Below are 13,614 nucleotides of genomic sequence, written 5' to 3'. Positions count from 1 at the left end.
GGAATTGTTGGTATAATTCAGGGGTCCCCAACCACCGGTCCTACCGGGCCGCTGGCTTGCTGGGTGCCGCCATCTTGTTTTGATGAAAAAGTGCTTCCGGTGAGCTTTTCCGGGTAGAAAGCTCACCGGAAGCACTTTTTCATCAAAACAAGATGGTGGCACCCAGCTGATGTCGGTACCGGGCCGCGCCATAAAAAAGGTTGGGGATACCGGGCCGTGGCGTAAAAAAGGTTGGGGATCACTGGTACAATTGGATTGATCAAAGATAAATTATATACCATAAGGCATAAGAGGAAAGTATTAACCTATAATAATGAGATAGCAATATATGTATAGAATAGGTGTGTGTATATGATATAAATCAAAGGCTATGGAAAAAAGATCTTGCAAACTGTAAAAATAAGAATGCTTTTAACTTTTCTTCCTTCTTTTTCTTTCTTTTTTCTTTCTTTTCAATCTTTTCTTTCTTTTCTTCCTTCTTTTTTTCTCTTGTTTATTTGTGTATGTATCGTTGGTTGTTTTTAATTGTAAAAACTAATAAACTGTTTAAAAAAAAAGATTGCAAGAAGTTCCACAAGACAAAGATATTTCATAAATTTTATTTTTAAATTTAAACATATTGCTTATCACATGCAGTTGTTAGAAATGTTCAGTAAACAATTTGGAGATATTATTTCCTCCTCACTAGCTGTTCTCTTTTATTTAGTTCAGGCCTTAATATGATAATATAACATTTGGGTAAAAAAATGCAAGCCAATAATCCTGCACTGGAGCCAAAGATGGAGAAGATTTCCACAGCTACCATGTGTTTGCCCTTGGTGCTCAGATAGGCTGGGAAAAAAGACAACCACACACTGCAGAAGATCAGCATGCTGAAGGTGATAAACTTGGCTTCATTAAAGGTGTCAGGCAAGTTCCTAGCTAGATAGGCGACCATGAAACTGACTAGGGCAAGAATGTTCATGAAGCCCAGGACACAGTAAAACATATAGGTAGACCCTTCATTACATTCCAGTATAATTTCTTCATGCAGGGAATACATGTCAAAATGTGGAAATGGGGCAGAGGTTGCCAGCCAAATTGCACAAAGAGATGCTTGAAGAAAGGAGCAGGAAAACACGATAGAAGTAGCCAGTCTGTTCCCTACCCATTTCCTTATTCCAGATCCTGGCTTGGTGGCCATGAAAGCAAGAACAACAATGATAGTTTTGGCCAGCACACAAGAAATTGCTACTGAAAATATGAAGGTAAAAGTAACTTGTTGAAGGAGACATGTCAGTATGGTAGGCCGACCAATGAAAAGGAAAGCAGAAAGGAAGGAGAAGAGAAGAGAGGTGAGAAGAAGGTAGGAGAGGCTCTGGTTGTTGGCTTTGACAATCGGTGTGTCATTGTGCTTAATGAAGATAACTAACACAAATACTGTCATGAAAGCAAAGGAGAATGCAAACACCAAAGATGTAATTCCTAAAGGTTCTTGGTAATGCAAGAAAGTGATCTCTTTGACAATGCATGCATTTTGATGGAAATTTGCATATTGATCTCCTGGACATGGGACACAGTCATCTGCATCTGAAAAAGAACATAGTATATTATTTATGTAGTATATGTCATGCCTCTAGCATATTATTTGAGTGTTTTTATCCCTCTTGTTCTTTAACATGTCTTGAGCTCCACCTAGTACCCAAAAACAAATCTGTCATTGTTTGGAAATTGGTTTGATGGTGTTTGACTCTACCAGATTAACAGAGTTGGAAGGATGACCAAGGAGACCCTACAGCATTTCTGACAAATGGCAGTCCAATCTCTTCTTGAAAGGCACCAGTAATGAAGCTCCCACAACTTCCGAAGGCAATTATTCCATTGGTTGATTGTTCTCACTGTCAGAAAATTTCTCCTTATTTCTAAATTGAATCTCTTCTTGATCAGCTTCCATCAATTATTCCTTGTCTGGCCTTTGGGTGCCTTGGAAAATAGCTTTACCCCTTCCTCTCTGAGGCAGCCCCTCAAATATTGGAACACTGTTATCAGGTCTCCTCTGGTCCTTCTCTTCACCAGACTAGCCATGCACTGTTCCTGTAACCATTTTTCATATGTTTTAGTCTCCAATCTCCTAATCATCCTGGTTGCTTTTCTCTGCACTTTTTCTAGACTCTCAACATGTTTTTTATAGTGTGGTGATCACAACTGGATTCAGTATTCCAAGTGTGGTCTTACTAGGGCTTTATAGAGTGGAATTAATACCTCAATTGATCTTGATTGTATCCTTTTTTTTAATGTCATTTGGGGTTGTATTGGCTTTTTTGGCTGCTGCCCCACACTGCTGGCTCATATTTTAACTGGTTGTCCACTAAGACTCCAAGATCCATCTCACAGTTACTGCTATTAAGTCTGGTTTCACTCAGTCTATATGTGTACTTTTGAGGTTTTTTTGCCTAAATATAAGACTTTTCTCTACATTGAATTTCATTTTGTTAGATAGGGCCCAGTGTTCAAATCTGTCAAGATCCATCTGGACCTTGAGTCTATCATGTAGCCCAGGTGTGTCAAACTCATCTCACAGTTGCACCACATGACATATCAGGACTTATTTCCCCTCGCTAAACCAGGCATGGGCGTGGCCAGTGCATGATGCTTCCATCCCATGGGTGAGGACTTTGACAGCCCTGATCTAGGGTATTAGCTATTCCTGCCAGCTTAGTATCATCCACAAATTTGGTAAGTTCCCCTTCTATTCCCTCATCTAGGTCATTTATGATGATACTGAACTGGGCCTAAGATGGAATCTTGTGGTACTCCACTGCTTACTTCTCTCCATGTAGATGTAGACCCATTAAGTTCAGTTTGTCAGCCAGTTACGACTCCATCTGGAGGTGATGCCTTCTATCCCACTTTTTTCTAGCTTACCAAGAAGTAGGTTGTGGTCTCCTTTGTTGAAGTCTAAGTATATTACATCCATAGTATTTTGCTGGTTTACTAATTTAGTCACTATGTTGAAGAATGAAACAAGATTTGTTTGGCATGATCTGTTTTTAACAAATCCATGATGACTGCTAGTTATTACTTTACTTGTTTCTAGATGTTGGCAGATCTGGTTTTATATATGGTACAGTGTCTGCCAGTTCCTTTATAATTCTGGGATGTAATCCATCAGGTCCTGGTAATTTGTATTTGTTGAGGTAATTCCCCGTTAGAAGAATGAGCGCATACAGGGAGACATATAGAGAGTAGTGTTTGAATAATACACACACAGCACACAGATACACTGTGCAGTAAATGTAGGGTTTTACTTTCAATAAAGGTTTAAGAAAAGTCCAAAATACAGTCCAAAGTCATTCACAGGTAAGATCAGACAGTTTTTCAATCCAGGGATAATCCAAATATCAAAGTCCAGTGTCAAAAACAGTTCACTATCAGACTTACATTAAATCCAGAATACCAGTCAATTATGAGGAACGGCAATATTCTCCAACAGAAGGAAAGAGACCTTACTCACACTCTCCTCTGAAACTAAGACAAAACAACCCAGGTTTCTGGCTCCCTCTTATGGCCGTTTGAGAAACCACACCCAATTACGGTTTTGCATTTTCTTAAAGATACAGTTTTAAAATGTTTATCCTGGTTTATATATTTCCAACCCAAATACCTGTTAGGTGACTTATATTCCTAACAGTATTCATCAATATCAGACAAGTGTTCTCTTACTATTTTTTATATTGAGGACAAAATGGTGTATTTGAATAGATTAAAAAAAAGATTGCATACATCTTCTGCCTCCCCAACTCTGATTGCTGGTAATTAGAACTTCAGCTCCATAATATTCTGAGGTGTGAAAATCTTAACTTTCAAATGAAATTGGAGACAAGGAATCTTGAATAATAGATCCAGAAATCAACCAATCTTCTTATTCAAAAAACAAATACAATTAATGTATATCTTACCCTCTTGTGCTGAAATCTTTCCTTCCGCACATGGAAGGCAGTCATAGCAACAGAACAGCTTCCCTTCTTTCATAGTTTTTCTATGACCTGAAAGGCAATGATCATTGCACACAGAAAGGGGCTGAACCTGAATGGAGAACAGATAAAAGGAGAATAACAATAGCATCAGGGGTGGGATTCTACCAGTTCTGTCTGGTTCTATAGAACTGGTTGTTATGATTCTGCACAGTTTGGAGAACTGGCAAATTGCACCTCTGTCTGGCCTCGCCCTTCTCCGCCCACCCCTCCCCTCCATGCACAGTCAGTCCTTATCACACATGTGCAGCATCGCCTGCAGCCTCCTTTTGCCCACCCACCAGGCCAGCCATTGCTGCATGCCTTCGGCTTTGGTCTTGTCTGATCTCCCTGGGTGAGTGAGGCACTGTAAGCTCCAGGGCCCGTCACCTATCTATCACTGCCAGTCCCCTTTTACCCCCACCCCACTTGCCTTTTGCTGCTGTTACCCGCTGCCCTAACTCCCAGCAGGTAAGGCCCAGCAGGTGTGGTAAATCCAGGCAGGGGGCAAGATGCAGACTTGTGAGGACCTGAGTAAATTTTGTGGTACCGGAGAACATGTGGAGAGGCTCATGTTCTCCTGCTACTGGGAAAGCAAGAGAGTCTTTCCCAGCACAGCAAAAAGTTTGCAAGTTCCCCTCCAATAGGGAGTCAGGTGGCTCAGGTGGCAGAGTGAAACAGGATTCAACCCGGAGCTGAATGTTTTCCTGTTGGAGGGGAACTTGCAAACTTTTTGCTGTGCTGGGAAAGACTCTCTTGCTCTCCCAGCAACAGGAGAAGATGAGGAGAAGGGTCGATCAAAGAGACACTTCCACCACAGCTGGCAATCATTGTTCAGCTAGTCTGGGTTCCAAAAAGAAGAAATGAAAGAAGTAGTAAAGAGTGCCAAGGAAAGCTTGCTGGTTTGGTCCACCCACGGCTTAAAGAGAGAGAGACACACACACACACACACATACAGAGACACACATACACACAGAGAGAGACACACACACAGAGAGAGAGACAGACAGAGAGACAGACAGAGAGAGACAGAGAGACACAGAGAGAGAGACAGAGAGAGTGACAGAGAGTGGTGGAGAGAGAAGGGAAGACAGGAAGAGGGGCAGAGAGAGAGACAGAGACAGAGACAGAGAAAGATAGGAGGGGGAGAGAGCCATAGAGACACAGAGAGAGGGTGGGAAGAGAGAGAGAAAAAGAGGGAAAGAGAGAAAAAGAGGGAATGAGAGAAGAAGAGAGAAAAACAAGATGAGAGAGGAAAAGAGAGAGAGAAGAAAGAAAAGAAAGAGAAAAGAGAAAGAAAGAAAAAAGAGAAAGGAAGCAAAAGGTAGAAAAGGGATAGACAAAGAAAGGGAGTGATGGAAGGAAGGGACAAAGAAAGAAAAAGAAAGAAAGAGTGGAAGGGAGAGGAAAGTGAATGAGATGTATGAATGGATAGATAAATACAGGGAGGGAGGGAGGGAGGGAGGGAGAGAGTGAAAAAAAGGAGAGGAAGGAAGGATACAAACCCTGTCTTCAGAAGATTCTGAAACTGTTAAGTTTGGAGAATAAGGAGACCAGACATCTGACCAGTGACTTCAACTCTTTAATAATAACAGGAATCAGAATGGAACAGAGCAATGCTATGGGCAGCAGTAACCCTTTTATAGGGTTAGCTGCTGCCTTATTAACCAATGAAAATGCGCAACAGGTTCCAACTATTGACCAATAAGGACAGTCCCAAAAGTGACCAATCAGGGACCGGTTCTGGCCCAATCCCAAGTTGTTGTATAAGGACCAATCAGGTTTGCAGGTTTTCAACCCCTAATTTGCATTTAGGTTATTCACTTTTATTGATTCACAACAGAAACAGCACAGCAAATTAAGGCTGGAAGGCTATCTTCTAGTCTAGCCCCCTGCTCCAGCAGGAGATCCTTACAGAATCATAGAATAGCAGGTTTAGAAGAGATTGTGTGTGTGTGTGTGTGTGTGTGTGTGTGTGTGTGTACATGGCTGTCAAAATTCCAAAAACAGATCAGGTAGCTCTGGGGAGCTCAGTCGTAAATTAGAACACTTGCTAAGCAACCTGCCATTAAGTGAGGACCACTTGTATTTGGTTTTCCAGTCGCATGGCCATCTGGCCATGCCCATCCAATCACCTGACCACCAAGCCATGCCCAGCCAGCAAGCCACACACCCCAGCCATGGGGAAAAAAGCCATGCCCAGACAGCAAGCCACACTCACCCAGTCACATGACCACCAAGCCACACCACAAAATTAGTCCATACCCACAGAACTGGTTAAGAAACTTGAATCCCACCACTGAATAGCACATAGATTTATATACCACTTCACAGTCCTTTATAGCCCTCTCTAAAACAGGGGTCACCAACCTTTTGGACCTCAGGGACCACCAAACTCATAATTTCTAGATCCCAGGGACCACTAACAGGCTCTGTGGGCATGGTCTAATTTGTGGGTGTGGCTTGGTGGTCATGTGACTGGCTGGGCATGGCTTGTATGTAAATATTATAAATATTTATATAAACATTGAATTTTTTTATAAAAAAAAGAGCAACTTTTATCCAAAATTAGGCAAAGCAGGCAGGCAGATTGAGTTGCTCACAGAATCACAGATTCATTCAGAAATTTATCTATCTGCCATCGGCTATCTCAATCTGTCACATAAAATTTGCTTGCAAGCAAACTCATAAAATTTGCTAGCAAGCAAACTTACAAAATTAACTCACAACACACATGTATGTAAATATTGATTTTTTTATTTTTTTAAAAAGCAATTTTTACCCAAAATCAGGCAAAGCAGGCAGATTGATTTGCTCACAGAATCATTCAGTCAATCTATCTGCCATCGGCTAGCTCTGTCTCTCAAATTTGCTTGCTGTGAGTCTGCACTGAATTTGCTTGCAAGCAAACCTTCAGTCCTAAGGGAAGCAGAGCCGAAGATCTAAAGACAAGCTAGAAAGCAAGAAATCCAACCATTTCCTGCTTCCTAGTTAATCTAAATTTCTCAGCACAGCAGAACAGAAGATGGTTGGAAAAAGGAAAAATAGCAATTTTAGCAGGCAAGTTTGCCAGGTAAGGAGTGAGTGGGCGGGGACCGTTCCTGCGGGCCATGTGGGCTGCACAGACTGGATTAATTGCTTTAGGGGGTGGGGTGCTCTGGAAGTGAGCTTTCTCTGCGGCCCACCAAAATATTCTCAAGGCCCACCAAAATATTCTCAAGGCCCACCAGTGGGCCGTGGCCCACTGGTTGGCGACCACTGCTCTAAACAGTTTACAGAGTCAGCATATTTCCCTCAACAATCTGGGTCCTCATTTTACTGACCTCGTAAGGATGGAAGGCTGAGTCGATCTTGAGCTAGAGAGAATCAAACTATGGCAGTCAGCCTGCAATACTGCATTCTAGCCACTATACCACCATGGCTCAGAATTTTAAATTAAATTAAGGAGGCTGTAGAAGAGATTAATTAATTGATTAATTAATTCTTGTGTATCCTTCTTAGAGATCTTTCTCCAACAGGATGCGTGGATGATGTTGTGCAGTTCTCTATTTGGTTTATTTTGCCTAATGAGAATCTTTTTAGAAATGAGTATTTTATTTCTTTATAGCCAGTGTTTGGGGAGAGCATACACTATATATCTCCAAAGTCCAAAATAAGTGTGTTGACTTGGGTTTATCCAAATATATGACAATACTAGCTTTTTCTCATACTTGATGAAAGTGATCACAGTTCCCTTGTTCTTTGTTTTCTTTATTCTGTTCTTTCAAAGATTCATTTGACTAAATGGATTCGTTTGACTACATTGAACCAGTCTGAATGGATTTCTGTATTGAAGCATCCATGAGTTGGAGATATATAAGTACTATGTAGAGCATACAACAATGACAAAACCTGACAATGTATAGTTTTATGATAAAGTAGAATCAGGAGGCAGGAGACTTCTATTAGAATAAATTTACTGACTTCTTTAGCAACTTATTTTAAGGTATCAGTATGCATATATATTCATTTTCATTATGAATATAATAAAGCAACAGTATGTTATTATTGTAGAAATCTGTAGGAACGTTGGTAATTATAGAAAACAGTCAATTTGTAGCAAACAAAAAAAAAGACTTGGTTTACATTTTGACATAGTTTACTTTGCAACCAGATTCATCTAGCTTACCTGGTTAAAACTGGTGGGCCAAACAATGGCCTTCTCCTGAATGGTGAATTTCATTTCTTCAGAAGTATGTACATCTAAACTTCCAACTTTGACTCTAAGGAGAGACTGATTTGGCAAAGTGATCCAGTTGATTAGATCAAATCCTGACACCAATTGCCCAGTTTCATCAAAGGAAACAGGCTCCCCAGCATTATTGTTAAATGAGACAGTCCTGAGAAAATGATGCAACTCAATGAGAAAAAGAGAGAAATGTTTTATAAAAATGATTAGACAAATAGCTAAGAGGACTTTTGGAAAAAAGAGACCTTTAATCCACTCCTGATTAATTATTGCTTTATGTCAGAGTTTTCCTTTAAGAATAGGAAGTCCACTGTCCTGGACATGGCCCAGAGCATTTGGGAGTACTTTAATAAGATGGCACCCAAAGATGAGCTGCTGAGAGAATGCCTGAAAAAGCATGAGACTTGACAGGAAAATCAGTCAGAGCAAATGCCATGGCAATAGAAGACCCTCTAAGGGCTGTGCTCTCAACAGATATCTGAGGTGTCAAACATTGGGAAATCCTATTGGTATCTGGAAAGAGCTGGACCAAATCTGATCATAGCAGCATAAGAACAGGCATCGGAATCATAGAAGCAGGGATCTACCATACTAAACAGGATCAAAGGTTACACAGACAGACCTTTGAGAAGGTCCAGCACATAGTAGTAGGAGTGTAAGATACAGGCAGGAAGAGCATGCATTGAATGGCAAAACAAAGGAGTTGGCATTGTGTACATCTGCATAGAACAAGGGCTAGTTCAGATGGAAGATCTCACAGAAGGCCATGGAGAATGAGAAAGCTAAGATTTTATGGGACTTCCAAATCCGGAGAGATGGGTAGTAACCAATAAAATAGATATCATGGTAGTAGACAAGACAGTGGTGGCAATACATGTAGTGATGCAAGTGACATAAGAAAGAAGGACTATGAGAAGCTAGAGAAGTACAAGGGTGTGAAAAAAGAACTGGAGAATATGTGGAAACAAAAGGCCAACATCGTAGTTTGAGTCTTAAGCTGGGAAAGTGTCTCCAAAACATCCCAGGAATTACATCACAGTTCTCTATCCAAAGAGTGCAGTGCCAGAAAAAGCTCAGATGCTGCACAAATTCCCAAGTCTCCGGTAAGGAGATGAGAGGAAACATTATCACCAATAAGGGTGAGAATAGAATTTACATTATACAAGCATGGATATATTCAAACACACATACATATGCTCAAAATGATACCTGCCACGATTCTTGATGGAGAGGATTCAGTTGACTTTTATCTGGCACAACTTTGTGTTTCCTTTTGAATGAATATAAAGCATTCAAGGCATGTACCACAGCATACATGGTATTGTAGACCGTGTAACTGTGGCTATTCATCTGCATGTCAAAAATAGATGAAGGTAGGGTCTCTATCTTCTCCTCCCCAGTGCATATACCATCAAAATTCTTCTCTCCACTGGAGTTCGGGAACACACATTCAAAAGCATCTTCCCAAAAATCCTTGAGAAAGCCATCTTCTTGATTGGTGGCTAGATTTCTTTCCCTAACAAAATCCTGAAATCCTACCAAGTCACTTGAGTGAACCACAATAGATATAGCACCATGAATGAAGTGTAAAGGCCAGTTCCTTTGAATAGAAGTGGAAGTGAAATCCATCTGAGCTGTCATAATCCAGATTTTCTCATTTTTTGATGGACCTTGATAAGAGAATAACAATCTCATACTCAGCATAAATTCACCTTGTACAACTACAGCAGATGCCATGCTTGCCATGACAGTGTCATATAGTTCATTTCCATCCTCTAACATTTCAGTGAACTGATTAGTGTATGTGTTCTTGGGGAAACTTTCAATGAAGTCAAAGCAGATTCCTCTATGGGCAAACATTGAAATCACAGTTGCTATAAACCAATCTTCATCATCATAGTTTAGAGAAATCATCCCAATCCATGTCCACCCAAAATGTAGCAATAATTGGAGAATACCCCTGTACTGAAGCTTATTATTAGGGAACATCCAGTGGAAATCATCTCCATGATTAATTGTAGGTGCAGAACCATAGATAAGCTGAAGAAAGAAAAGCAATTGAAAGGTGTTGCTGCAATAAACATGCACAATTTGGGTGGACATATAAGCAGTGGTGGGATTCAGACAGTTCACACAAGTTCAGGAGAACCGGTTGTTAACTTTCTGAATAGTTTGGTGAACTGGTTGTTGGAAGAAATCATTAGGGCAGAGAACCAGTTATTAAATTATTTGAATCCCACCACTGAATATAAGATTTGTGTAGGTGTATGTATATGTAAAAGGGAGCACGCCTCACCTGTTGAATCTTGTAGTTGCACAGAATATTTGCCATATCCAGAGAGATTTTTGTATAAGGTCCTCCAATGACAGCTATTTCATTGTTCTGGCCATCACACTTGTAGTTGGGGATGAATTTGTTCTTTGTTGAAAGAAGCTCCAGTGCACCACGATAGGTCCAACTTCCAATGAAATTGCTGTTGTAAATATGGAAGCCCAAGGTGATGTTGGGTAGGAGGTGAGAGTTTTCATAGATTTCCTTCAAAGCAAATTCCAAAGCCAGAATATGCTGATAGTTTTGTGTCAAGTACCTGTAAGATGATGATATTAACTTACTATTCGCTATCTTTGGCATTTTAAATCTGGAAAAAACTATTACATTTTTCTTTAACCTGATATCAAGTGAAAGAACAAGCCTATTTTTACTTGTCATCTCAAAATGAAGACTGGGAAGTTGTCCAGATCTTACATATCAGCTATGAAGTAAATAGTTCATGCCACTTACTTTCATTTGGAAACTAAAGCCCTTTTTCTCAGAACCTTCAGAGAAAATAGACTGCGATTTTTGAAAGCTTGGACAATAAAAAATTAGTTCAGATATAACTTGCCATAAGAATCTCTGTGAAGGTTGATTGAGGACAAAAGAATATCAGGAAGTTAAGGTAAAATCAAAGCATAAGACTAGGAGCCTTGACAAATGAAAAGTAATTAAGTCAAGTCAAATCAAGCCAAGTAGTTTTTAGGTGACAGTTTTTGCAAATAATCTGAACAGAAATTCTGGAGCCTAAATTTTGTTTTGCAAGGAATACAGTAACATTATGTTAATAAATGTGACCTAGGAAATGCATTGACTAATGTTCAACAACCAGGCAATCTACAGAGTCTGATTATTCACAACAAGGAAAGCTGAACAAATGGAACAAATCTGAACATCTTACAGAGGGTATCCAGAGGGTTCATGTGAGGGTGGGATTTCAAATGAGAGTGGTTCAGGAGTCATATATATTTGGAAGGTTATGACACCCAGGTTCAGCTGGCCTGCCTTTAAATATCTGGAAATGGGAAGAGGTTTGCTGACCAGACATTGAGCAAGAGTAAAGCTGTACATTATCTGAGACTGCAACAGAACCAGCACTGGAATCGTAACCATCATTTCAAGAGGTTGCCTGCTCATCCCTTCCAGTTTCTAATTTAAATGTCCATGAGTAAACTCCCTCTGAGAGGATAGGGCATAAAATATTAGGAAAAGGTCTCATGAAAATTTGCCTTTCTGCTTTAACAGCTCTCCACGATATAGGGAAGATTCTTTGTGTCATTTAGTCTTGGTAGTCTTGCCAAGTAGCAACTAGAATTCCACAAGGATCTCAGAGAAGAATTTGATAATTATAGTAGTGTAAAAGGCTAGGATGTGGCAGAATAGGATAACAGGATATGGCAGATAATTTCCTACTTAGACCTGTATTTAATGTGTCCCCAGAATGATTATAGATCAACAGGAGGTTATGCAAAGTGAAGCTAAAGCCTAATACAGAAGAAAAAAGTTTCATGATTGATTTCAACTAATGGCTTGGAAGTAGATGGAAATGTCAAACTCAGGTCACACTCATTTTTTTTTTCAGCCCCAGTACCCTATATTTTTTCTTTGTAATTGCCACTGCTTTCCTCTACTCTACTAGTACCAGAACAATTTCTCTCAGCTGCCTCTGGTCTCTTGGTCTCCCACCTGGAAAAAGCAGACAGGACTCACAGTTTAGAGTAATCATCACTTTATTCCAGCAACCAAAACAATGCAACAGCAAGTAAAAATATTTCCAAATAAAGCCAGCGCTGAGAGCCACTGCCTCTCAGCACTTTAAATACCCTAGTTTCCCCCCCCCACTCATCTAAGCTGCATAACATCTGTTCCTTCATTATATTAATATCCACCTAGCTGAAGCTTCCTTCACCCGTGTGCTTACTACCCTTCCTTATTATCCCATGATTGTGCCCAGTTCTGTAATTACCCACCACCATGGCCATTCTCCTCCGAATGTCAGCTACCACTCATCTCTCCTTCAGTCCCAGATTCAGTAGCTGCCACCCTTTCCCAGCCTGCTGCAATCCCTGTCACCTCCTGATGACATCATCCTAGTCTATTCATAGTCAGCACAACCATCACATCCGCTGGCTGTCGGTACCCAGCTTCCATCCAGAGCCCTCTCCCTGGACCTTCTTGAGGGGGGCACGGAGCAGTGTTGGGTCTGTATTGGTGGCTGGAGCAGCTGAGGCGGCAACAAGGTAAATATCAGTTCCTCCCCCCTCCGACATCGTTGTCGAGCTCTGGCACATGTTGTGGCATGTCCGGAGCCCGACAATTTTGCTTGTATCTAATGCCACTGCTTTGAACCTAAAATTTGATGACACTTCCTTTCAAAGCATTTTGTTAATTCAAGATCCATATAATAGATGGTATTCAAACCAGTTAGATGGTATTTTTTGCATCATTGAATGCAGGGAATGGTGCATGCAGTGAGAGATCTCTGCACCTTTTCCACAAGAAGGTTCAATCTTTTCTCCATTTTTTCTAAAGGAAGATTGGATTGTCCATATGTTAAAATTCTTTCTCTCCACAATCCTTTCCAGTAAGGATGTCTCTTTTCTACATAAGACAACACATAATCTTCATATAGGGCCAGATATCTATTTCTTGCTTCCATGTCATGGTAGTTGGCTCTTCATCTCCATGTATTAGAGGGTCTTGAAAAACTTAATAAATAGAACCAAAGTTGGATAGGGGACTTTAAGGCAGTCTGCCTCAGTTTCTCTCACCCCAAAACACCTCCTTTAACTAGATAGCAGAAAGGAATAATAATAATAATAATAATAATAATAATAATAATAATAATAATAATAATAATAATAATAATAATAATAATAATAATAATAATAACAACAACAACAACAACAGGATTGTTGCAGGAAAAATAGGAAAAAGTATTAGGTATGCACCATCATACAAATACCAATGATTCTATCCCTTTGTTAATACAGGTGACAACCGTGTTGGGTTTTGTGGTAAGTGCACAATACTGCTGACTTATATTTAAGTGATTTTTCACTAGACGTCCAATATCCCAT

General features: G+C 40.2%; 1 protein-coding gene across 1 annotated transcript; it reads right to left on the bottom strand.

Annotated features, from left to right (window-relative positions):
• Positions 1-670: 670 nt before the first annotated feature.
• On the bottom strand, positions 671-12,804 carry LOC148129281 (vomeronasal type-2 receptor 26-like). Its single transcript, XM_087947266.1, has 5 exons — positions 12,656-12,804; positions 10,517-10,808; positions 9,430-10,260; positions 8,161-8,388; positions 671-1,615 (listed from the first exon to the last, which is right to left on the bottom strand). Exons 1-5 carry the CDS (start codon positions 12,802-12,804, stop codon positions 671-673), a joined length of 2,445 nt encoding a protein of 814 aa, XP_087803392.1.
• Between the last annotated feature and the right edge of the window lie 810 nt (positions 12,805-13,614).

This window comes from Notechis scutatus, chromosome Z (genome assembly GCF_049901735.1).
Source record: "Notechis scutatus isolate UNSWTSFEM ecotype Mainland chromosome Z, rNotScu1.2, whole genome shotgun sequence".
NCBI classification, from domain to species: Eukaryota; Metazoa; Chordata; class Lepidosauria; order Squamata; family Elapidae; genus Notechis; species Notechis scutatus.
Note: the sequence above shows the minus strand (reverse complement) of the source record. Positions and strands in the feature narration are given on the sequence as shown.

What these genes read in the sequence shown, in the direction of transcription:
- LOC148129281 (XM_087947266.1), bottom strand. Translation starts at nt 12,804, where the DNA reads ATGTCGGAGGGGGGAGGAACTGATATTTACCTTGTTGCCGCCTCAGCT. An exon ending in GGTACCGACAGCCAGCGGAT is followed by an intron (nt 10,809 to 12,655) that starts GTGATGGTTGTG and finishes ATCATCTTACAG; the next exon opens with GTACTTGACACAAAACTATC. An exon ending in GCAACTACAAGATTCAACAG is followed by an intron (nt 10,261 to 10,516) that starts GTGAGGCGTGCT and finishes TTCTTTCTTCAG; the next exon opens with CTTATCTATGGTTCTGCACC.